At 37.6% G+C, this 25,137-nt stretch overlaps 1 protein-coding gene and 1 long non-coding RNA gene across 3 annotated transcripts in view; one reads left to right on the top strand and one right to left on the bottom strand.

The window, feature by feature from the left end:
* Positions 1-25,137, bottom strand: part of MCPH1 (microcephalin 1) — a 156,964-nt gene that overhangs the window by 111,354 nt on the left and 20,473 nt on the right. For both annotated transcript variants that reach the window (XM_072408430.1, XM_072408431.1), the window contains 2 exons: positions 22,911-23,023; positions 2,898-2,935 (listed from right to left, as the gene is read on the bottom strand). In XM_072408430.1, the coding sequence (XP_072264531.1) occupies positions 2,898-2,935; positions 22,911-23,023 (151 nt within the window). The remainder of the gene's footprint in view (positions 1-2,897; positions 2,936-22,910; positions 23,024-25,137) is intronic.
* Positions 1,939-24,671, top strand: LOC140328660 (uncharacterized). Its single transcript, XR_011920324.1, has 3 exons — positions 1,939-2,022; positions 19,121-19,222; positions 24,222-24,671. It is a non-coding gene; the product is annotated as an uncharacterized lncRNA (long non-coding RNA).

Here is a 25,137-nt window from a genome sequence, read left to right as displayed (position 1 = left end):
AGGTATATTGCGGAACTGGAGAAAGTGCAGAGAATGGTAGCTAAATTGATAGGGGAAATAGCAGAGCTCGGGTATGAAGATTAGCTGATCTGAATGTATTTCCCCTTGGTAAGAGGCGGTGTAGGGGAGGTTTAATATGGAATATTATCAACTTAAACATAAAAACGGTCCATAAAGTAAACTTGATGCAAAGTAATTCATTTTAAGACTATTGTATCTGGAGGAAAACAAAACTAACATCATTGTTGTAAGAATGCTTTAGCTAGTGAACCACTAAGACAAGGTTAACAGTAGTTAAAAAGCCTAATTTTTTTAGGATGCACTATAAATCGTCCATGTAGGATAAAGCGGTCAAATCAGAAAGGTCTGTAAATACCTTAACTCACCTGGCTAAATGGGGATTCTGCAGAAACAGACACTTTCAGGTGTGTTGGATATCAGCTCCTAAGTGTTGTAGAAATGGTGTATTAGCTTTGTAGCAGAATGCATATTTAACAAATAGGTAATGGACTAGGTCTATATAAACTTAGTATATTGATTTGTGCCCTTTTTTATTTGTAACAGTAACGAGGCTACTACACATGTAGTTATTTCACATGTACAATGCTGGCTTTAATGTCTAAAAACTACCAAACTCTTGCTGCAATAAAAATTTACTCCAAAACTCCATTTCACATGACACAAAACTTGGTATTTGAATATAATCCTCACAATATGCCTCTAACTTGCAATCACTGCCTGATAGAGAAACTGCAATTTGATATGGCAAATAAGATTTCATGCTAATAAATGTAAATGTATGCACCCTACGGGGAATACACCTGAGGAAGTCAGTACTGGAAAAAGACATGGGTGTTCACCATGATCACTGACTTAAAAATAGCATGCAATACCAACTTGCAAATTCTGCAGTTTAATATGCAGTTTAATTTTGGGCACCAGTTCACAAAAAGGTATATTGCGGAACTGGAGAAAGTGCAGAGAATGGTAGCTAAATTGATAGGGGAAATAGCAGAGCTCGGGTATGAAGATTAGCTGATCTGAATGTATTTCCCCTTGGTAAGAGGCGGTGTAGGGGAGGTTTAATATGGAATATTATCAACTTAAACATAAAAACGGTCCATAAAGTAAACTTGATGCAAAGTAATTCATTTTAAGACTATTGTATCTGGAGGAAAACAAAACTAACATCATTGTTGTAAGAATGCTTTAGCTAGTGAACCACTAAGACAAGGTTAACAGTAGTTAAAAAGCCTAATTTTTTTAGGATGCACTATAAATCGTCCATGTAGGATAAAGCGGTCAAATCAGAAAGGTCTGTAAATACCTTAATACTGAAGGGGCGGACTGAATAAGTCACAATACATTGTTTCCTATCGCCATTCTTGATACCTTTTAAAAAGAACATTCTCATAAGGCAAGAACAATGTTCCATTCAAGTCTATAGGACATTACAGAACAGCCAGCTAAGTGCTACTTTTAGTTTTTAAGATGTCAACAATGCAGGAGGCTAGTTAGGGAGGAAAGGGGGATTACAGAATTATAGAATAAATTAAACTTTAGATCAAAAAATGAAATCCAAAACAAAGCATTTTCATAATTAGATTTCTTATCATTTACAATCCTCCAGAAAAGACAGGAATCTATGAAAAAAATACTTTTGTGCTTTTTCCTTTTCCAAAAGCTTTACATACATCATACACTATTTTAAAAGGTTTTTTTTTAACTTGCACACATTAGTAAAAACAAACTGAATAAAACCACTGTGATGAAATGTTACTGCACAGGCTTTTCTTTCTTCATCTTCATAACATAAGACTTGGCACGTTTCTAGTGTTCCTCATGTTAGATATTAACAAAGACATATATCAAAACAGACCTACAAAGCAGAAGTCCCTAGAGATTGCTGGAGATAAGATGGCTAAAGGTAGGGGTGGGTTTTGTTCTCCAGTGAAAGTATTTCCTCTGAGTTCTGCCTCATTTCTTTTGCCTTCAACACCAACTTTCCTGGGCGTCCTGGAGGTCAGTATTTTAGATTTTAGAACCATAAATATTTACTTATGTCTCCAAGTGTGTGAAAATGGTCCCCTATGATTACCACACAGTAACCAGACCCTGAGTCAATAAAATAAATGTTAAGGTACACAGTACAAATTGAAACCTTTTATACCTTCTATTTTTGTCATTGATAACATTATCAGCCTTAAAAATGACAAGCTGGTACTGCATTATTTGCATTATTTGGCTATTATAAAAAACAAAACAAAAAAAACACCTAAGAACCAAAAAACATTTTATGCAATATTGCCCCCAGAGCCAGATGGACACAGAAAAAACATGCACCCAGGAAAACCTTTTATTTTTTGCTCATTTTAAATGCAAAAGATAAAAATGGCACTGTGGTATCTTCCCCTTGGGTGTAATATTCTATACATAGAAATTATAGGAAAGGTTAGCTTTGGTAGAAACATAAGAGAAGGAAGAATTTCATTTAAATACAAAGTCATGGAGGGCCACAACGTTTTAATAAAAAATCATCTTTTTTTTTTTTAACTGCGTCTCATGTTTTTTAAACCTGAGATGTGGAAAATGTGAAGGCTGCCACTAACCTCTCTTTAAAAAACAACATCCCCATATACTGTTAAAGCTGAACAAAAGTTCCACTTAATAATATTATTTAAATAAATCTTAGTATACGCTAAGGAAGATGCTTGGATAAGTATTTTAAAGATTCTACGGCCAACTTAATGAAAGTATTCTTTTATGTAGACAACTATTATGTAGACAACTACAGTATTGCAGTAACATAGCTGTTGCAGTTCAATTGACTTTAGGGTAATACATTAATTGATATTGAAATTTACAAAACCATGGAAGTTATAAGTGGAAACACTTACTCAACACTCATTTTTGTCATAACCAATGATCGTGTAACCTGGAAAAACAAAAACAAATATTATCAACAGGCCATCGAAATTAAGGTTGATTTCCAGATCTAGTTTTAGTAGTAATTTTATAAAAATGCCAGAAAACAAATTGAAAAAGGACATAAATAAATGTTTACTGAATATAGATTGTAAGCTCTTCGGGGCAGGGTCCTCTCCTCCTGTATCACAGTCTGTATTAGTCTGTCATTTGCAATCCCTATTTAATGTACAGCGCTGCGTAATATGTTGGCGCTATATAAATCCTGTTTATTAATAATAATAATAATATAGGTCACAAAACACCAAATGTTACCTAGCTATATATTCATTCAGTAACAATAACAAAAAGAAATGGATACCAAGCCATTTATTACTACAACAATCTACCCATAAAATTATATGTATTTAACACATTTTAGAAAGGTTCTTTTTTTTATACCTGTAAAGGTCTAGCTCATGAAAACATTTAAATGCCCTCTGCTGGCTACTGCTTTTTTGAATGAGATGTCAGCAGCCTCAGAGCTTCATGCAAATGGCTCTTTTGTATTACCCTTCACGGTTTGCCCGGCTGCTATTCAAATGTAGGTTTTTGCAGGGATGGAGGGCCTAAACCAGCACAGACAGTATTTAGACACTCTCAGAAAAGGAAAGGGCTACAACCTGCAGGGAACTGACTCTTCCTAAAGAAATCAATTTTTATAGCAAGTTTAAAGACACTTTGCAAGAAATTAAAATCAATAAATGGAAAAATGATAGAAGCATTTAAATGTATATTTCTGTGACTTTTTAAATACTTTTAGTTGGTGTTGGGGTGTTAAAGTCCATAGCTGTAATGTACATTAATGAATCAATAATTACCCATATATACCTTTTCAATAATTTATACTCAAATGCCAATGTAGACAGGATAGCTGCTGTTGACGCATTAGGAGTGGTGACAACTGGTTTCTCTACAATTGATAGTTTTCATGGGTGTTTTTTACACTATTTTATAGACAGGTGAGAAATTGTTTATGATTGACTTATTGCTGGGAGCATTGTTTCTTCTATTCAGCTCTTCCGTACTTTGGGGAGCTTGTTATCAGCTGCTCAAGACAGAGTTGACCCTTTATGAGTATGTAATAAAGACAGTAAAGCAACATGCTGATTAACACTTAGGCTGCATACACACGTGCAATAATTGGCATTGGAAAGGTATTTTTCACAATCCTTTCCAACAACAAACTACTGCATGATGCATGAACGAGTGCTGTACTTACAGCACCGTTGTGCTTTATGGAGAGGGGTGGGGGGGAACGACGAATCGGCACCCCACTGCACGCTCTCCTCCTTCACTTTAATTAGGATCAATTGTTGCCCATCGCACATGGATCTGCCAGGACGGTGGACGACGGGCACTGTACACATGCCAGATTCTCGTCCGTTATCGGCCCTGAGACAATTCTTGGATGGGAACCACTGCAAGTGTGTACGTAGCTTTAAAGCTAAACTCCACGCAGTAAAAAAAAAAAAAATGTAAATAAAATATAATAATGTGATTACCTATATAGTTCACCATTACATTTCATCTCTTGTATATGTATATTATGTATATGCATTAGGATCCAATCAGTGCTGCATTCACATATACCAGGGGCGTCCAAACTTTTTGCAAAGAGGGCCTGATTTGGTGAGGAGAAAATGTGTGGGGGGTGACCATTCAGCACGTACTCAGGTTTGGTGTGGGTGTTGTCTGCGCAGGTCCCGCACAGCACATGCCCACAAGGGTGATGTGAGGGATTCCCTGTGCACAGAGTCTGGTGTCAGTGCAGGCTCCGTGCAGAGTGGGCGTGGTCCGCGCGGGTCCCGCACAGCACCAGCCCACTATAATGACGTAGGAGATTGCCTGTGCACACACGGGGACTCCCATCCTGCAAATTATGCCCGCCAAGTAGCGAGCGGATAATTGCAAGGCAGTTGATCAACTCTAATGAAATATAAAATAGCTTTTTTGTACATGTGTATATTTTATACTGTGGTCAACAGTGCAGGCGGGCCGCATATTATTGATTTTATGACAGAGGCTGCCCCGAGCTGGACTTTGGACATGCCTGACATATACCAAAAACACACATGGCGACTGGAGGGGAAGGCATGAAGAAGGCCTGTAGTTGCTAATTTACTACCTGATCACCGCATTGCTGTGCGCTGGGCTTTTAAAGGACCAGAGCTTTGTTTTTAGTGCTTTTTTAAGGCAGCACATTTAAATTACAACGTATTGTAATATTTTAAAATATTATTTCTAGGGTGCTGTAGACTTCAAGTAATATCTAAAATGAGCCAAGCAGCTAATCTTATGTGGGTATAACATTTTGGGGATACTGGAAAATAGGAATGATATCTTACCAGTGTAAGAGTTATGCCTGGCAAAAATCTAAGATGCCAATCCAGCATCAACTTAGAAATCTGTACTTACTAAAACATGAGGTTCATGACTGCAGATATTGAAACATTATGTAGGCCAGAGAAAGGCTCTTGGGGAAAAAAAATGTTTTATTCTCCTAGCTGAAGTTAATATTCACACAAAAAGTGTTTTGGCTTGTACATTCTTGGCTTTTCTTTAGCTAAGAATTGACCAGTGTATGATCTGGACCTTCTGGTCCTTAAACATGGTCAAAAAATAAAAACAGATCAATAAATTATATGAACAAATACCTCAACAATTACATATACCCCAATGAATTTTTTACCATTAAAATTAATGCTGTGCAAAAGCTCCATCTACATAAAAAAACAGAGATCTTTTATCAGATTCATGCAAGCAGTACAAGTCAATACATTAGTAACTATTAACCCAAAATACAGTGAGTGAAATGATTATTTGAACCCCTATAAACCAGTCTGGAGACTGGCTAGGCCACTTAAGGACCTTCATGTGCTTCTTCTTGAGCCACTCCTTTGTTGCCTTGGCCGTGTGTTTTGGGTGATTGTCATGCTGGAATACCCATCCACGACCTATTTTCAATGCCCTGGCTGAGGGAAGGAGGTGCTCATCCAAGATTTGACGCTACAAGGCCTGTCCCTTGTCCGTTTGATGTGCTGAAAGGGTCCTGTCCCCTTAGCAGAAAGACACCCCCAAAGCATATTGTGTCCACCGCCATGTTAGACGGTGGGGATGGTGTTCTTGGGGTGATAGGCAGCATTCCTCCTTCTCCAAACACGGCCAGTTGAGTTGATGCCAAAGAGCTCAATTTTGGTCTCACCTGACCACAAAACTTTCACCCAGTTCTCCTCTGGATCATTCAGATGTTCATTGGCTAACCGCAGAACGTCACATGTACATGTGCTGTGATGAGCAGGGGCACTTGCGGGCTTTGCAAAATTTCAGGCCATCACGGCGCAGTGTGTTACCAATCGTTTTCTTGGTGACTATGGTCCCAGCTGCCCTGAGGTCATTGACAAGTTCTCCCTGTGCAATTCTGGGCTGCTTCGTCACTGTTCTCATGATCATTGCAACTCCATGGGGGGAGATCTTGCATGGAGCCCCAGACCGAGGAAGATTGAGTCATTTTGTGTTTTGTTCCATTTGCGCATTATCGCGCTAACTGTTGTCCCCTTCTCACCAAGCTGCTTGGTGATAGTCTTGTAGCCCAGTCCAGCCTTGTGTAGGTCTATAATCTTGTCCATGACATCCTTAGACAGCTCTTTGGTCTTAGCCATGGTGGCTAGTTTGGAATCTGATTGATTGCTTCTGTGGACAGGTGTCTTTTATACAGGTACTGTAACAAGCTTGGATTAGGAGCACTCCATTACAGAGGGTGCTCCTAATCTCAGCTCGTTACCTGCATACTCATTACAATTACTTCACTCATTACAATGCACATCAAGCTGTGACTTTTGAGCATTGGGTATTTAAAGGTTCTTTTGGTATTATTCTGTCTTTCACAGCTACAATAAACCTACTATTACAATTATAGATTGGTAATTTCTATGTCAGAGGACAAATGTACAAAATCAGCAAGGTTGATGGAGCAGCTTGAGCAGGTATAAAATATACTCTCTGGAAAGGAAAGGCTCATTGTAAAGAAAGACTAACCTGACCTTTAAAAACTAACAGTGAATGTTGGGCATCTTTTGGGTCAAGTGTAAAATAAACTGAAATGTCCAGAATTGGATTACTGAGGGAACCTATTGTGTCCTTTAAGTAGATAGAAGATGTTGTCTGCTTTTAGAGAAGATGACATAAAGGAACCCAAAATAAATTTAACACATAAAGGCATCCAAGCCATACTAATTTCTTCTTCAGTTAAAGGGGCAGATGATGAAATGATGATGGGGATGAGAGAAATGCCTTGTATCCTGTGAACAGTTGAGGAAAGACGGGCGAAATAAATAAATAACAGGGCTACATTTCCAAATGAGAGCTGTGGGTCTTGTATCTGAAGCTTTGGAAGTACAGTGGAAGCTGTACAGAGTGGTGGAAGAATTGTGTGCATTTTTGTAATCAAGCACAACTATGGGGGTATTGGTTTAAACATCGGAGAAGGTCACTTTTTATTACAAAACGATTCTTAACAGAAAAAAAAAATAAGGTAGAGTTGTGGGATACAACTACACAGTATATGGAGTCAATGCATGTTGCTTCAAAAACCCCCAAAAATATTATTTTCAACAAATTAAATATACAAACAGAATGTCACAATAAAAGAGTAGCCCTACAGCAACTTTATGTTAGTACTTCTAATACATACACAGATTAAATTACTAACAATGAGTAGATGTTAATCAAAGACCTCATAATTCTTTTTAATAGAGATTGTATTATATTCTGATATTTTTTTTAGTTTAACATTGTCTTGATCATAATTTATGTATGCACTTATATTTTGCATTGCAAAGGTAACAGCACAACCTAGTGGAGACATTTGAAAAGGCAAGTCAATTTTTTAACACTGGGGAACGCATTATTTGTTGAGTTAGATCTTACACTTGTTTTTTTACTAATTTTTGGGTGGTGAATCCAGAAATGACCCCAGTTTTTTTGCTACCACATCCAGTTTTTATGATACAGGGTACCCTCCATTTTTGTCAAAAAACATACAAATTTTACATACAATGAAAAAATACTTTGAATGTAGTGTTTATTTAAGTTTCTTTTGTTCATACAAAGGATTTGTTGTTACTGACTTTTTTTTTTTTTTTTTACAGTAAAACATTTGAAAATTAATCGGTTAGTGTAGTAAACGGGTAAAAAATATACACTAATAGCTATTCCTGGAGTGTTCAGTGTTAGAACAATCCCGCCGCATGTTCCCACAATAATCAGCCATCCTATGTACATCCCATCTACCCTGATACTGTACATCCATGACCTTCAAATTTTGGTGGAATTGTTCACCTTGCTCATCACTGACTGCACCAAGGTTTTCCGGGAAGTTGAAAAGATGGCTATGCAGAAAATGCACCTTGATGCTCATATTGCAACCAAGCATTTTGTAGCTCTCCAACAGTTTTTTGACAATTTCTGTGTAATTATTTGCTCGTGTGTTTCCAAGAAAGTCCTTGAAAACGGCTTTGAAAGATAACCAAGAATTCTTCATTCATTGTCCTGATGAAATGTTCATCTTTTAAGAGCTGCCGAATCTGTGGACCATCAAACACACACCGGCCTTTTTTTTTTTTTCAAATGACAGGCTAGGAAATACTAAAATGAGGTACTTGAAACTGTCTCCTTTAAGTTGGCAAAGCTTTAACTAACTGCTTCACCAGACCCAGTTTCATGTGCAGAGGCGGGAATATAATTTTCTATCAACAAGTGGCTCACCTGGTTTTAGGAATCAGATCTTGGAGGACAGTTTCTTTCCACCTCTCACGAGCTCTGCTGTCCTCCATTCACAGATAACAGGGATACTTGGTGTATCTACGTTGCTGACCAAGAAAGAAGGCATAGCATTTTAAGGTCAACATGATGACCCAATTGTGTTAAACAACTCAATGACTCTTTATGTCTGCATATTCTTCACACAGAGAAACTGAATGGCCAATTGGGACTGACCCAAATATACTTTGAAATATGCCAAATAGGCTTGCTCTACAAATGTGCTGTTGTTCGCCCTTTGACCCGGAATGGTGAAACTGCCACATTTGAATCAAAGTTGTTTAGGCAGTACGAAATACAAATGCAAGTAGAAAAATACATTTTGGTTATTCACTACGTAGAGCAGCGCACAACCTCTGACCACACTGTCTTACACGTGAATGAATAGCCTATACAAATCCATGCTACAGTAATTGCATTATTATAAGCAGTACAAAAAAAACCCTGACATGATAGAAGAAAACAAACTGCACTTTCAGAATCAAAATACCTATTTTAGTGTAAATAAGCTTAAAAATTGAAGTCAACAAAAAATTTGTTGAAAATTGTTCCCCAGTGTAATAAATCAGTCAAAAATATTTACTTTTAAATAAAATAGAAACATACATGCACACAAACTTAGACACACATATGTATTTTACTAGCCAGATTATAGATGGTTTACAGCTAAGCTTAGAAAAACATAAAATACTCAATTCATGGAGGAAAGGAGCAATAGAAAAACAGACTTGTGGTAACATTACTCAAACAAATACAGGTTGACTATCAAAAATCCAGCAATTATTATACTTACCTCCACCCACAGGCCAGCCTTACTCTCCCAGCACCATGGACATCTGGCACAGTTCCAGGGAGCAGGGTCGTCTCAACATGTATTTAGCTAAGCAATCGTTTCTGCAGAACAGCGCCAAAACATTAGTGGCCAAACAGTGTACTGCAGTCCCTGTATTGAACACGTGATCTGAAATTCAGGCTGGGAAACTGAAGAAAAAGGATTATTGATGGACAGATTTTCGATTGTCAATCTGTACCACTTATCTAAAATTGGGAGACAGACATACACAGTGCATAGGCATACATGCTTACAACACCTCTTATGACTTTTCATCAACAAAATATATGTAGGTACCTAGATGCATCGGCAAAACTGCATGTTTTTATTTACTATAAACTTTTATACCTCATCACATAGCAGCAAATTCAAGCAATTCAATATATATATAATATATATACACATATGTGTATAAATATAAACATCTTTTATCATTGTGCAGAGATGTGCATACATGCTCTCCAAATGATGTACCTGTAGCACAAGGTACACAAGAACAACTCCACATATGCAGCAACCCTCCTATTTGTAAACTTTAGTAACCTGCATCATGTTTTAGCAGTATATGATATTCAGATTCTGTTGTGATTTCCCCAATGTACGGCATGAGGGCATTAAAGAGCAAATAACCTGTAAAGTTTACCAGACAGCAGAGGATTTACCAATATAGCAATTTTCATCAACTTATAGGGTTTTAGTTATAAAACAGAGAATCTTACATTCATAGGTATAAATTACTGCTACTGAAACACATGAACCTGGAATGTTTGAGGGAATGTCCGAATTACTGTTTTTTAAATAGAGCCCATAGATTTATATGTAGAAATCAAATCCAAATGCTGTCACTAAATGTTGGGGAACTTTGATTACAATAACAAGCAATGTATTCAGCAGAACATCAGAGTAGTATGAGAGGGAAAGGCAGCAAAAAGGAGCCAGTCACAGTTGTACTGCAGTGGCCATGTGCTAGCAATAACTGTAGATAAGGACAGAATAATAGAATAACAAGCTCATCTTTGTGTTACTATTTTCTTTTACTATCTATCCACAGGGACTGGGCAAACTGTAAACATCAAAAAGAGACCTTGTGAACAACATAAAACAGTTGGGTAAATAAAAGAAAGTACTTTGAATGCATACTTGTAGAGTTTCTCCTTTCTATAAAATGTTTTATTTACTTACAATTACTTTGAATTGAAAACATTGTTTTCTAAGAAGTGTCAATTCTCTAGTACCAGTAAAAAGAGTTTCCTGCATGATAAGCCATCAGAAGGACCTGAGAACTAAAGGCAAAAGTAGGAGATACATCTGCCTAAAGCCAAATCCCACAGCAACCCACACCAGACATCAGCCTGTAAAGACAAGCAAAGACATAGAGAAGTGGTCCCCAACCTTTCCAACAGCTCAAGATTTTGGCACAGCCCGGTACATGTACAGATTACACTACTCTGCCATCCCCAGCAGCTCTGGCTCCAACCAGCACACCAACTGAGAACAACAGAGCAGTGTAAGAAACCTGGCGTGCTGTCAAGCGGTAGAGCCAACCGGAACAGCACTGAAGTGCAAGCCCCACATAGACCGCTCCACCACTCCCAGCAGCGCCCCACCACCAGCTCCAAAGCAGGGCAAGGAGAGCTGCTGGTGCGGCCTTCACCTCCCGTCATCAGTGGGCGACCCAACCAACCAGCCACAGACTGGCACCAGTCAGCGGCCCAGGGGTTGGGGACCACTGATAACAGAAGAAGACAGTCCCAGTCCAGGAAAAGGGTTACCAATATTCCAATCTACTGAAATATAAGGAAACGACCCATACTGTGCTGAATGCTCTTTAGATAAACAAAACGGTACAGAAAACCACCAAAATAACCTTTCACATGCTAGCCTTTAGATACCCCAGAGGGGAATCAAGAAAAAATTTCTGAGAGAAGAGGAATAAGCATGCTCAAAAACAGCAGCATCAGAGAAAATAGTAAATTCTGACCAACAGGTAACATGTAATACACAGGAGATATTAAAGCTGAACTCCAGCCTTTTCTTTTTTTTTAAATATTGTGAATCATTCTATTTACCTGCACACTTTCACACAATATCAGCTTCATGTGTAAGATTTCCTAGTGTGGTCTACATTTAAATGTTATCTCTACAAGAATGCCTTTGTGCTGATATATTGTGTGGTAGGCAGTGCTGTGAGCTTAGAAACCCCCAGTTCTTGAAGACATGGCGTTTATTCCACACAGACTACTACTATACTTACAATCATTCACAAAGCAGGACAAGATTACACCACCGCTGCTGACAAAATACAAAAGGGTAAGGTTTTTGATTTATTATGATGTCCAACAGTGGCAGAGGGCATATGATAAAGGTTAGAGGACAACCACAGGACGGAGAGTTGCTCTGATTTAATTTAATGGGAGAAATAAAGGAAGCATGTACACTATGAGGTACAGGTATAAATCCAGGTTGAATCCTGAACATCCACATTACAAGTACACATTAAATGTTTTAAACGAAGGTACCAGCAAAGACCCTACAATATACAGTTAGGTCCAAAAATATTTGGACAGAGACAACTTTTTTATAATTTTGGTTCTGTACATTACCACAAATATTTTTAAATAAGAACTAATTTTTTTTACACAATAACTTCATTTCAGGGGCTCAAAAGTTATGTCATTATCAATTAAGCAGATAAAAGGTCGGGAGTTGATTTGAGATCAAGTGTAGATCAAGTGTAGTACCTAATCCTTCCAGTGATCAGGGTGGAAAGGCACTGGCATTCCTGGCAAGAATGCAGTGCACGAGTACCTCTGTTAAGGACGGTCTACCGGTTGGTGTAGCTCTGTAAGGGGCTGCCTTGTCCACCGGAGAAAGAGCATTGGGCCTTCCCTGAGAAAGAGCTCCCACAGGTTTGACTGACCCGCTGGTTGGGGCAGGGAAAGCTTGGCCTTACCAATCGGTCAGACGAGTGGTCCGAATCTCGCTCCAGTGTCGTACCCTTGGAGTGGCGATCCAGGGGCACGTTAAAATCACTGGGTTTGGGACCCCACTGATTTTTAAGATGCACAGTCACGTCACTGTTTATACTTGATTTGGCATATCGCCTTTTTCTGCATTAGCTGCGGCTAGTGTAGATGGGCAATGTTTAAAACCTGTTGCCCTGTGTGTTATGCACAGTGCACATTATTTAAATGTTTTTTATGTATTGTCACAGTCACTGGTGTGGTATTTGTCTGCCACTTTTTTGATGGAGGGTGCTATTCCCTTATGGGCTAGCCCTTATGTCGTGGAGAGTGCCTAGGCCTAAAAACCAGGCTCTCTCCCTTAGTGGGAGTCTCTCTTCGGGAGAGCTCCCAGCTGAGTATCTGGTGGGACCTGCATATGTGGTCCCAGAGGGAAAAGGCCCCTCTCTGGCTTCGGCCAGGGGGGCGTGGGGCGTGTAAGTCCATTACAGCTTCAGCTGGATGGGCTCAGTACCCAGGCCTCGTCTGGAGCTTGGCTTCGGAGGGTCTGGGGAAAAGGGTGGCCCTTCCTCTTTAGAGGAGGGTTTACCAAATAGTACCCCAGTGCACGTTTTTTGTGTTTTTACACACAGGGTGTGTTTTAGCACGGATCGCGAGATTCGATAAAAAAAAACAAAAAAAAAAACATGCGGTCAAAGGAGCTCTCCATGCAGGTTAAACAAGCCATCCTTAAGCTGCAATACAGAAAAAACCCATGCGAGAAATTGCTACAATATTAGGAGTGGCAAAGTGACAAAGCACTGGGGAACTCTGCAATGCCAAAAGACCTGGACGTCTAAGGAAGACAACAGTGGTGGATGATCACAGAATCATTTCCATGGTGAAGAGAAACCCCTTCACAACAGCCAACCAAGTGAACAACACTCTCCAGGAGGTAGGCGTATCAATATACAAGTCTACCATGAAGAGAAGACTGCATGAAAGTAAATACAGAGGATGCACTGCAAGGTGCAAGCCACTCATAAGCCTCAACAATAGAAAGGCTAGATTAGACTTTGCTAAAAAAAAAACATCTAAAAAACCAGCACAGTTCTGAAAAAAAACATTGTTTGGACACATGAAACCAAGATCAACCTTTAATAGAATGATGGCAAGAAAAAAGTATGGAGGGCGTGGAACAGCTTATGATCCAATGGAGTGCAAGACACTCATAAGCCTCAAGAACAGAAAGGCTAGATTGGACTGCTAAAAATAAAAAAAAAAGATCAGCCTTTAACAGAACAGCTCATGATCCAAGGCATACCGCATCATCTGTAAAACATGGCGGAGGCAGAGTAATGGCTTGGGCGTGCATGGCTGCCAGTGGCACTGGGACACTAGTGTTTATTCATGATGTGACACAGGACAGAAGCAGCAGAATTAATTCTGAGGTGTTCAGAGACATACTGTCTGTTCAAATCCAGCTAAATGCAGTCAAATTGATTGGGAGGCTTTTCATAATACAGGTGGTCAATGACCCAAAACCCAATTGAGCATGCATTTCACTTGTTGAAGACTAATCTTCGGACAGAAAGGCTCACAAACAAATGGCAACTGAAAGCCGCTGCAGTAAAGGCCTGGCAGAGCCTTAAAAAGGAGGAAACCCAGCATCTGGTGATGTCCATGAGTTCAAGACTAAAGGCGGTCAACCTTTGTCAGCAAAGGGTTTTCAACCAAGTATTAGAAATAAACATTTTATTTTCAGCTTTTTAATTTGTCCAATTACTTTTGAGCCCCTGAAATAAAGTGATTGTGTTAAAAAAGGCTTTAGTTCCTCACATTTTTATGCAATCTTTTTGTTCAACCCACAGAATTAAAGTCTGAAAGTCTGCAGTTCAACTGCATCTGAGTTGTTTCATTTAAAATATTTGTGGTAATGTACGGAACCAAAAGTGGAAACCAGTTATCTCTGTTAAAATATTTATGGACCTAACTGTACCTTTCCAATTTGTGGTAAGTATATTATTGTATAAAGACTGAGGGGATGTGGTACTATGAGCTACAATTCCACCTTAAACAGCAGAATTTAAAGATTGTATCTCTACCAGCTTCTAGTTAAGTGAGCCCACTGTATCAACTCACTGAAACTGAACTGTGAACCTGTTTACTATGGGGGTGTAAAACGCTCAAAACGCTGATTGAAAAATTACCCTTGGCCTATACTTGAATTACACCAATAGATGTCTCTTTAAAAAAAGGGAAAATACACACTAAGCTCATGTGATTTATATTTTTTCTTTTAAATAGGTGTTTTAAAAGTAACACATTGGATATACTTATTCATAATGATTTTATTGGCATTTCTTGGGATCACTTTTTGAATGTAAACAGTGACAACAACATTTTGTGCTCTAGGTTTATATTTAAGTCAAAGCATTTCCTGTATTTTCAGGAATCTGAGTTTCTAGAAACTTGTAAAATATCAGCAGTTTTAAGCTGTTTAACTGGTAAAAGCTTCTTGAAAAATGATTATCATTGGAACAAATTTACATGTTCACTTTTTTGTTTCCTTTTGTCCTGTCAGTAGAAGGCAGAAGCATTACTGTGCATTTTTTCTGACGGCACATGCAACACTCAAGGGCGTTTAGCCACTCAAGCCTTCTATATAGACTTGAATTGGAATGGCTTTGTCACTATTTTTTTTCCCCCAGCTTTTTCCCCAACCAAGTGGTTTCAATTTCAATTCAAGACAAAAAAAATAAATGCTTTGCTCAGCCTTTGCAGTCACTTACAAATGCCTGAATAAAGCCTAGCAGTAGGCATTAGGAAGCGCTAAATGCCAGTTTTGTTTTTATGGACAGTTTAGATCAGCTTTTCATGACCCTTTTACCATTGTGAAGCCATGTTAACCTCAAGACTTTCAGAACTTGGGGAACTTATGCTAAAATTACTATATCCACAGAGCTCACAGAAATGTAGTGTGGTGGTCGGTAGGAAATATTCATCTTACGCTACTGGCCATTAGGAAGAATCTCACCCTTACAAATAGGAAAAAAGAACATTGGTGTGTCAGTGATAATTGACATTAGAAAGTTGTTCAGGGAATCCCTAGCAACCTCTGGATCTGTGTTTTTCAACCAAGGTTCATCCAGAGGCTATTAGAGATTCCTTGAGCAATAAGCAATTTGTGCCTATGATGTCAGTTACCACTGACACCAATGACCTTTTTAAGCTATCTGTAAGGCTGTAACTCTTCCCACTGACCACCACACTAATGTAGAGTGATCTGATGATATAGTAATTATAGCAGAGGTTCCCTAAAGACCTGAAAGTTCCCCCATGTTAAAATGGGTTTTACCATGGGTTCTCCCATGTTAAAAAGGTCTAGAACTGCTCTGGAGGAACTCTGATTAAAAAAACACTTGTTTAGACATAATACAGAGAAGGTGGAAAAATAGGACATACTGGTATGGTAGCTATAAAAAACTGAAACAAAGTATAGGGGGCCTGCAGAAAGCTGGTACAAATATAGAGGTTACTGGACACCTATAACACAAAGAAATCCCACCCAGATGAAAAACATTTCTGAGGAGAACATAGGTTAGCTATACTCTGAGAAAGTGACATCTATTGTCAGCATTTAAAAAAAATCATATAAGCTACAAATTATAAAGAAATGTAATTTAACAACAGCAAATTAAAAAATGGCTCTTTTAATAAGGAGGACAGTTTGCAGAGTTTTGCAAAGAAAGAAACATCTTCATGTCAGTGGGACCCTTTTTTCCAGTAGTGCACATAAGTAGGACCTGAACTGCAGCTTCCTTTTCAATTTAACACTTTGGAGACTTTTATAAAACACACTTGCAGCATGCCTAAAAAAAAGGTGTATCCATTGTGAATTGGACTTAAATTTTATCCACTAAAAATCATACAGATGTTTAAAATAAGAGTTTTGTCAGCTGTTCATAGCAGAACTGCCTCCAGCTAGAGTAGGGTTTGGAAACTAGATACGGAACAGCATGAGAGATGTTACTAGTGATGCCTTTTTGTCTACTAACATTTTGCTAATTAAATGTTTCAGCATCAACTGCCTAAAATATTAAAGTCAAGCTGTGAATATCAATCAGGGTGCCACACTAAACATCCTGGAATTATTTGTATGAAGATTGTGTTTTCTTTAAAAGAAGGGAATCTAATTACTCTCAGACAATGAAATTCTAAACAACTATAATCATGAGAGCTATTTGAAGTAGTGTAAACATGTATGGCGCATGCAGGGTATGATTATATAAGGTCTTTTCCTATTGTGATTTAAAGAGCATTGGAACACAGCACTGCACACAAAATACAGCCTGCTTAGTCAGTGCTCCCATTTTCCATTTAGCCATCATGTAGTACACTGGCCACACCACTCCTGTTTGAAAGTAATATGGTTAATCTTTTCCTTAATGTTTGCAAAATGTGAATATCAGTGTGTGTCATCTGCATCTTCTAGCACAGTTCTAAAAACATTCACATTCAATTCTAAAAACTGTCACACAGATTTGAAGATAGCCAATTACACTTTTTCTGGTACAAAGGTTTATATTGAAATAAAATATCAAAATAACAAGCAGAATTAGCCAGGGGCACAGTAATAAAAAATAGACAGTACAAAAAAGAAAACAAAAAAAAAACAAAAAAACAAAAAAACAGAAAACAAATGGAAGACAGAGATACAAAACACATGTCATCCACACAGGAATTGTTACCTGTAATCTTTACAATAAAAAGAAAAAAGAAAACATATTTAAAAAAAAAACAAGAAAAAAAAAAACACACATGGTTGAACCCAGCATAATAAAATAAAATTATAACCACAATAAAAAGAAAAAAAAAAGGGGGAATGGGTCCTGTCACTTCAAAGGTTAAGTGTATTTTAGATAGAAATAAGAGAAAAAATTCTCAGGGAAGGCAAAAAAAAAAATACAACCAACCAATACCATGCATACGATTCTTAAATTCTAGAAAGTACAGAACAGAAGTTTTCCAAGCAGAAGGAATCGCTTGTTTGGTAGCCATAAAAATGTGTGTAATAAGGATGGTCAACTTCCTATCGATAGTAGGGAAAAGAACATGAAACAAACCATGTCACAGATCTTTAGCTAAATTAAGGCCTAGGACAGAGTTAATCATGCTTTACTAATATCTGCAATTTAGACACCTTAGGACATTTACACCATATATGACCCATGGTGCCTCTCCCTTGACATCCTTTAAAACAATTTGGCAACAAGGATGGAACCACATGTGCTATCTGGGCTGGAGTTAGATACCATGTCATAAGAACTTTATAAGAGTTTTCTAGAACAAGTACATTTCTGGAACTTTTGGGAATAGCTTGCCATAAGCAAGAGGTATCTTCCTCAGAGAAAACAAAGGAGAGCTCCTTTTCTCAAGCCAATAGATAACATAAATGTTAATTAAACCATGAAGTCACAAAAGAACTATTAAAAAAAAAAAAAAAAGAGAATATAGCACCTGTTGTATTTGGTTTATCTCTAGAAATTTGTTCAAACATGCTTAGGTAGGCACACACTTCCAATAGTTATTGTTAGAAAACGAACGATTACGACCAATCAACAATTATGCACAATTATACTTGAACAATCGTATTGTGCACAATTCTGTACATGCTGTAACGATACGATCGTTCAAATATAATCCACCAATATTGTACACACGCTAGATACAATGGTTTGAACGATGCAGGGAGTGACATGTAAAGGAGTATGTGTATTGCAGCAACATGTACGATCACTGAATGACACAAGATAGATAGTTAATGATTTCAGCCAATCAGATCCACCATGCTGGTCGTTCAATTCCAATGACAATCCTCGTTAGTCAGCGTCACTTTTTTTTAGAACAATTTTTGGCCAATCGGTTGTTCGTCAGTCGTTTCCAACGATAATTATTGGACCTGTGTACGCAGCTTAAAAGTCAAAGGAAACTGAGATACATGAAATCAGACTAGAAATAAAGTAGCATATTTGCAAATAATGGAAAAGTTCTTTATTAGGTTTTTCATACTTCTCTCTCCTTAAGATAGGCAAAAGAATGTATCTCTAAAGTGGATAACATAGAACCACTGAAGTAAGGTTATGTTGGGTGCACCATAAGTAATCAGTTTTATTGACAAGACCTGGTTGAAAAAGGGGGTTATTGAATAAGTCCAACAACGGACAATGTACATTAATAGGTTTCGCTTAATACTTAACTGAATCCCATAGTTTTAACATATGTACCATAAACCGACTCACACCTTTAGATCTGGGAGTGGAGGGCCCCAGATCAGATTAGACAAAGATATCGGCTGCGCAACAGTTGCTTTAATAAGCGCCCATATGGGAGTCAGTGTTCTGGATAGAAATATGAGGTGGTTTTTAAGAAGCCTTATATTAGTAATACAAATGAAGTACTCCAAGACCACCTGACAATTTAGGCCGAAAAAATACAATTTAATTGATTCACGGAATTGCAGATGCCCTAACAAATCTCAAAACCTTTTTTTTTTTTTTAGAATGTGACAAATATTATAAGGAAAATGTATGTGAAGGACCCTCATTGGATAAAGAAGCTTGGGCAAAAAGTCATTTTATTAGCGTGTATACATCCGAACCAGGTAATATGAAGCAAATTTCAAAAGAGCACGAAGTGACCTAAGCAGAGAAACATAATTAGCCTTGTATAAATCCATAGGATTTGTGACAACTTGGATACAAAGATAAGGCAACATTTTGACCCATTTGTATGGGTAGTTAGCTTGGCGAATATCCAAATTTACAGAAGATAAGGACACATCTAAGGCCAAAGACTTTGCAGGATTAATTCTAAGCCTAAAGATTGTTTCAAAAGTGGAAAAAATGTGTATCGAAGGCATCGAATATCGAAGGCAAAGAAACATGGGGAGAGGTAATATATAACAAGATATCATCCGCAAATAATAAAATCTTATGGGTATATTGCGAAGTTTAAAACCCAGGAACATCCTCATTGTGCCTATTATATGCTGTTAAGAGGCTCCAGTGCTAGAATGAAGAGCAACGGAGATAAGGGGCACCCTTGTCTGGTGCCTCGAGCAATGGTAAATGGTTTGGACGTATAACCACAGTATTTAACCATTGCGGTTGGACAATGATAAATAGTATCTATCCAAGAGATAAATTCCTTGCCCAAATTCCACTCATGCAATGCAAGTTTGAGGTACTGCTATGATATTGAATCAAAAGCTTTATTCATATCCAAGGAAAGAAGAATAAGCTTTTGATTGGATTATTTAATGTAAAAATTTAGGTAACAATATACGACACCAGAAGCTTGACGCACAGGGACAAAACAATCTATTGGCCAATAATTTAGTTAGAATTTTAATATCTACATTGAGCAGCAAAATGGGCCTATATTTAGCCCAACAAAGTAGGTCCTTATCCGGTCTAGGGATTATCACCACCTGTGCCTACAACATAGCTGGGAAATCCAGAAGATTTTAAAAAATTATAAAGAGTAGTTAACAATGTGAAACTGTGGAACAATGTGATCAGACATTTTTTTTTATATATATATATAAAAGAGGGCTGTGAACCCATCTGGACCACACCATTTACCAACTTTAGGTGTTTTAATAGCAGCCAGTACTTCCAAATCAGTTAAATCTCCACCCAATAAATCTGCATGTTCAGAAGTTTTTCTAAATGACAGGATGATTCCCAGGGCTGCAATCATGACATGAGCACAGCCATGGGACTCCTCCTGACAGTGAGGGATCCCCGGGCACTAGGGGTTAAATGAGGACAAGGCTCTCCATTCACCTCTAGTGCTCTGTGATTGGCTGAGGTTTTCCATTTCTTATCCATTCAGCACTAAATTTGAATGGGGAGACTTGTGCCCATTCATCCCTAGTGCTCTCTGATTGGGTGAGAAATAGGAAACCCTGATGATAGCTCAAGCATCATCAGGATTTCCTTTTCCTCAGCCAATCAGGGAGCAGAGCAATCAGCGGAGCTCTGCTCTGCTGACAGTTCCGCTCCCCTGATTACTCCCGCAGCCCTAGAGGTGCTGTGACATGTGTTCTGTATATGTAACACATACTACAGCTCCTCTATACATGGAGTTATGCTGACAATAGGAAATATTGCTGTACATATTCTTCGTAAGGTATACAATTTCCAAAGTACAGTATCTGTTATATGCCTCTTGGTTCATAAACACAGGTATATTTACTGGGATGCAGACACAAATAAAACAAAGAATGAAGGAATGGAAGAAATACTGTGTACTATTGCTTTAGCACAAAATGAAAATAATGTGTCACCAGGACTTTCATATCTCTCCTATCTAGTGACAAGCCAGAATTCACAAGTTTCCACTCTCTATTTACCAAGGTGCTGTCACCCATTGCTGCCTGGATTTCAAGAGAGACACATCAAAGGTTTCATTGCAATCACTACTAACATACAGAATACAGAGCATGTAGATACAGAAATGTGCGTAGCAAACTTTTTCATGGTTTCTGGTTATTTAGCATTTTATCTTTGTGAGAAATAGTGACGTCTGATATTTTGATGTGAGGTGACAACATCAGTGATGGCTACCTAGATTCCAAAGTTGTCTTCACTGAAACTTTCACAGTTTTCTTTAAACTGTGAATATCCTAACGTTAGCTTGCATACAACTGTAGGGAACGTAATAATTACAGTCTATAGAAATTGTAAATTAAGGTTCAGAGTCTGCATCTATATAAGGTTAGCACTGATAATCTACCAATAGTCTGTGCTTAACAAAAAAGTAAACTTAAATAGGTATCAAGTGACAAACACATAAAAAACAATTGCTATATCCTAAATGTGAGTGAATAAGGTGCCAGCCAAGGATTTGCCCATTTTTGTATCCTTATTACCATGCTCCATAAATCTGCAGGAACACTGTTTTACAAATTTTTCTTTGGCTATGAAGAAAGCCAGCAAAGAATCATTAATAAATACCATGGAATAATTAAATATTAATAATAATTAATAAAATTAAGAATAAAATGAATACAAATAGTTAATAAAATAATAATTAAAAGGTCTCATTTAGCATAGAAAATGTTAAAATTCATGACAGTACAATTAGAAAAAGACTGAAAAATTATGGCATATTTTGAAGGTCTAAAAAAAGAGAACATGGCAATACAGCTTAGATTTGAACAAACCAAAAAATGTCTGTAACAATGTCCTTTCGACAGACTAGACCAAAGCAGAGATGCTTGGCTATAACCATCAGTACAAACATCTCATACAAGCTAGTGGAGGGTGATGATTTGGACTTTTTATTGGTTTTATTTTGCAGCCACAGTACATGAGCACCTTGTAGTCATTAACCATGAACTCCTCTGCATACTTAAGTATTGTAGAGTCATATTGGAGGCCATCAATGGGACAGCTGAAGTTTGGCTGAAATTGGGTCATGCAACAGGACCATGTTCCCAAGCACACCGGTAAATCTAGAACAGATGGGCTAAAAAGGAAAGGATCACGTTGTCGCAATGGTCCAGTCAAAGTCTTGACCTCAAACAAATGCTGTGGCAGAAACCTATGAGATTTGTGAATAAATGAATGCTAGCAAACTTTAAAGCAATGTTGTAAATAGGAGTGGGCCAAAATTGATGAACATTGATGTCAGAGAAAGTCCTACAGAAAACAATTACTTCAAGATATTGCTGTTAAAGCTATTTAATAATGTATATTTATACATTGTTTTTCACATATGACTTCTCCATTTTGGCATTTTTTTTTGTTATATAATAACACAGTAGCTTACATTTTCTCATAACTGCACATGCTCATGTACGTGGGGATACAAGGGACTGGCCTTAAAAAGAAATCACTGTATCTTAGATAGGAACACGGTAGAAATGACCAGATTGGGTGAAGAAAAAAAATAAGTCTGTGACTATAATTTGGTTTGTTTTACACATAACCAACTGCCTCAGTGATTAGAGACAGTGTAGTAAGTCATACAGTTAAAAGCGACTTTAAAATATCAAATCCTTCAGTGCATAATGGCTAAACTGAATATGAATGTTATAACCAATTTGTATATTTTTATGCTTTTCACCTCTATTCCCATTATATACAATGTACAAATTATGCTCACAGCTCAGTCATTGCTGTTCAGAGTAGACAAGTCAATAAGCTGTAGGCATTAACGACATATTCAACTGCTTCAGTACTTTAGCAAATCAATACAGATTTGTGCTACACATTCAAAAATCCACTGCTGAGCAAAACACTAAAAAAGGACCAATCAAAGTAATTTACAGTTCAACTGACCTTTTTGCTTTTCCCAGTTTTCCTTGATTCCTTGGTGCTTTTATTTCTTTGTTCATTAAACATTTTAGACAGACCAGCTATTGCATCAGAGCCTGAAGTTCTACTTTCAGCGCCTAAAAATCAATCAAATGAAACCTCTAATTAGTGCTCAAAAAGTCCAGACTGTAAGAGCTCAAAGTATTTAGCAAAAACTGATAAAACTGGCATGCAAATGACCTGTACCAACCATGTGTAAATTCACTGAAAACATGATTGGTTTATGACTAGGAAAGCCAGGGTTTTAGAGGGGGAAAAAAAAAATGTAGGAGTTAAAGGGGAAGCCCCAAAGCTAATGAATATATTGACAAAGACTTCTATTGTAATAGCACCAATAGGCATAGAAAAATAGAAACAAAAAAGAGCTCAGCTTCTTACAGGCTTTTTGCTTATCTACATGTCATTCATCATCATTTTTATTATTATTAATAACTTGAATTATTATAGCGCCAACATATTACGCAGCACTTTCCAAAGTCCATTGACATATCACTAACTGTCGAAAATATTGGCATCTACAAAATGGCAAAAGTGCCAATTACATGAATATATATGTATATCACAATAATAAACAGTTGTGTAATATTGTGGTATGCATATATATTTATATAAACCCCATTTTGTAAGTGCCAATTTTTTTGGTAAATATTGTATGAGGGGGGTAATACCACAATAGATCCAAAGGTCACTTTTTTCCCAGGCACCACTTTGTCTATATCACTAGCTCTCTCTCAAAGGTGCCCACAATCTAATGTCCTTACCATAGCCTTAGGTCATTAACTTAGGGACAAGTTTTAAAGGGTTGCCAACTAACCTACCTGGATGGTTTTAGGATGTGGGAGGAGACCCACACAAACATGGGGGAACATAAAAACTCCTTGCAGATAGTATCCTTGCCCAGCTTCAAACTTGTGACCTAGTACTGCAAAGGCGAGAGCGCTAACCACTGAGCCATCTGTGCTGATTCATGTATGGCAGATTGCAGCTAACACTGCTCTCCCCTGTGTTTGCTACTATATCATTACTGTTGGTAGGACTATGACAAAATAAGTGAAATGACAGGGACAAGAGGTTAGTAGATATATTTATATTGGGGCCTAAACATAAAACACAATCCAGTGTTCTGGTATAATAAGAAAATTACACATAACACAACTTTGTTACAAGTACAGTAATGTGACAAAGTATACCTCATAGAAGCTGTAGAGATAAATGTAGTATGCATGAACAAATCACACATGGTGCAGTGTACTAACCCAGCTTTTTTTTATCCAGATGCACCATACTGCACTATTCCATGGGTGGTAACTGAAAAGTTGGGGCACAAAAAGATGATGAAAAAATGTAACAAAAAATAAGAGCAGTAGAAAGTTTAGAATCCTCTGGGTAACTGGAATCCTATGACGACAACAACTGGGAACCCTCTATTTTTTCTGTGTTGGCCCGAGCACTTTTGGACCACCTGCCTATCTCTTCTTACTACCCAGCTTGAAAACAGTTCTGGGGAGATTACTGTGGTGCATTCATTTCAATATACTAAATTACGAAAAAAAAATAAATAAGTTGTACCATATGTAATAAGTACATTTCTACATTATCCCCCCATTTCAGATCCAAAAATTAGAACCAGGGGTTCCAGCTTAGGTGGCTATGTGTATACCTATGTGTATAGGGATTTTTCTGGTGGAATTGCAATATTCAAACCCCAGACATCGAATGTCTGGTGTCATCATATTAATCTTTCTAAACCGAGACCAAAAACTGACTGATGCTTAAAGTTGTCTAAAATATCTCCAGGATCTGAAGTAACTCTTACAACAGCTAGTGTTTAATTGCATACATATACAGTCAGAAAGAGACTGCACCAATATAACCTGCATTTGACAGAAAAAAACAATTGCTGTTCAAACAGAACATTTGGACAAGCCTACAGTTTCCTATCAAACATGGTGGCCAAAATTTTATGGTTTTGCATAAAAAACAACTGTGCATATTAGGAAAACAAGGCAATCTGTCCCAAAGTTGAACTACATAAAAAAGTAGGGAAAGCATTGCACCCAGGAGTGGCAGGAGGCTGGTTGGCAGTTATGCAAAAAACAATTTAATGCATACAAAAAGTAATTTCTGCTAAAGGGGGGCATCCTACATAAAATCACAGTATCATTAGATCTACTGATTTGTTTGAAAAAAA

The sequence above is a fragment of the Pyxicephalus adspersus genome, chromosome 4 (genome assembly GCF_032062135.1).
Source record: "Pyxicephalus adspersus chromosome 4, UCB_Pads_2.0, whole genome shotgun sequence".
Classification (NCBI taxonomy): Eukaryota; Metazoa; Chordata; class Amphibia; order Anura; family Pyxicephalidae; genus Pyxicephalus; species Pyxicephalus adspersus.
This window is presented reverse-complemented; position numbering and strand designations above follow the sequence as displayed.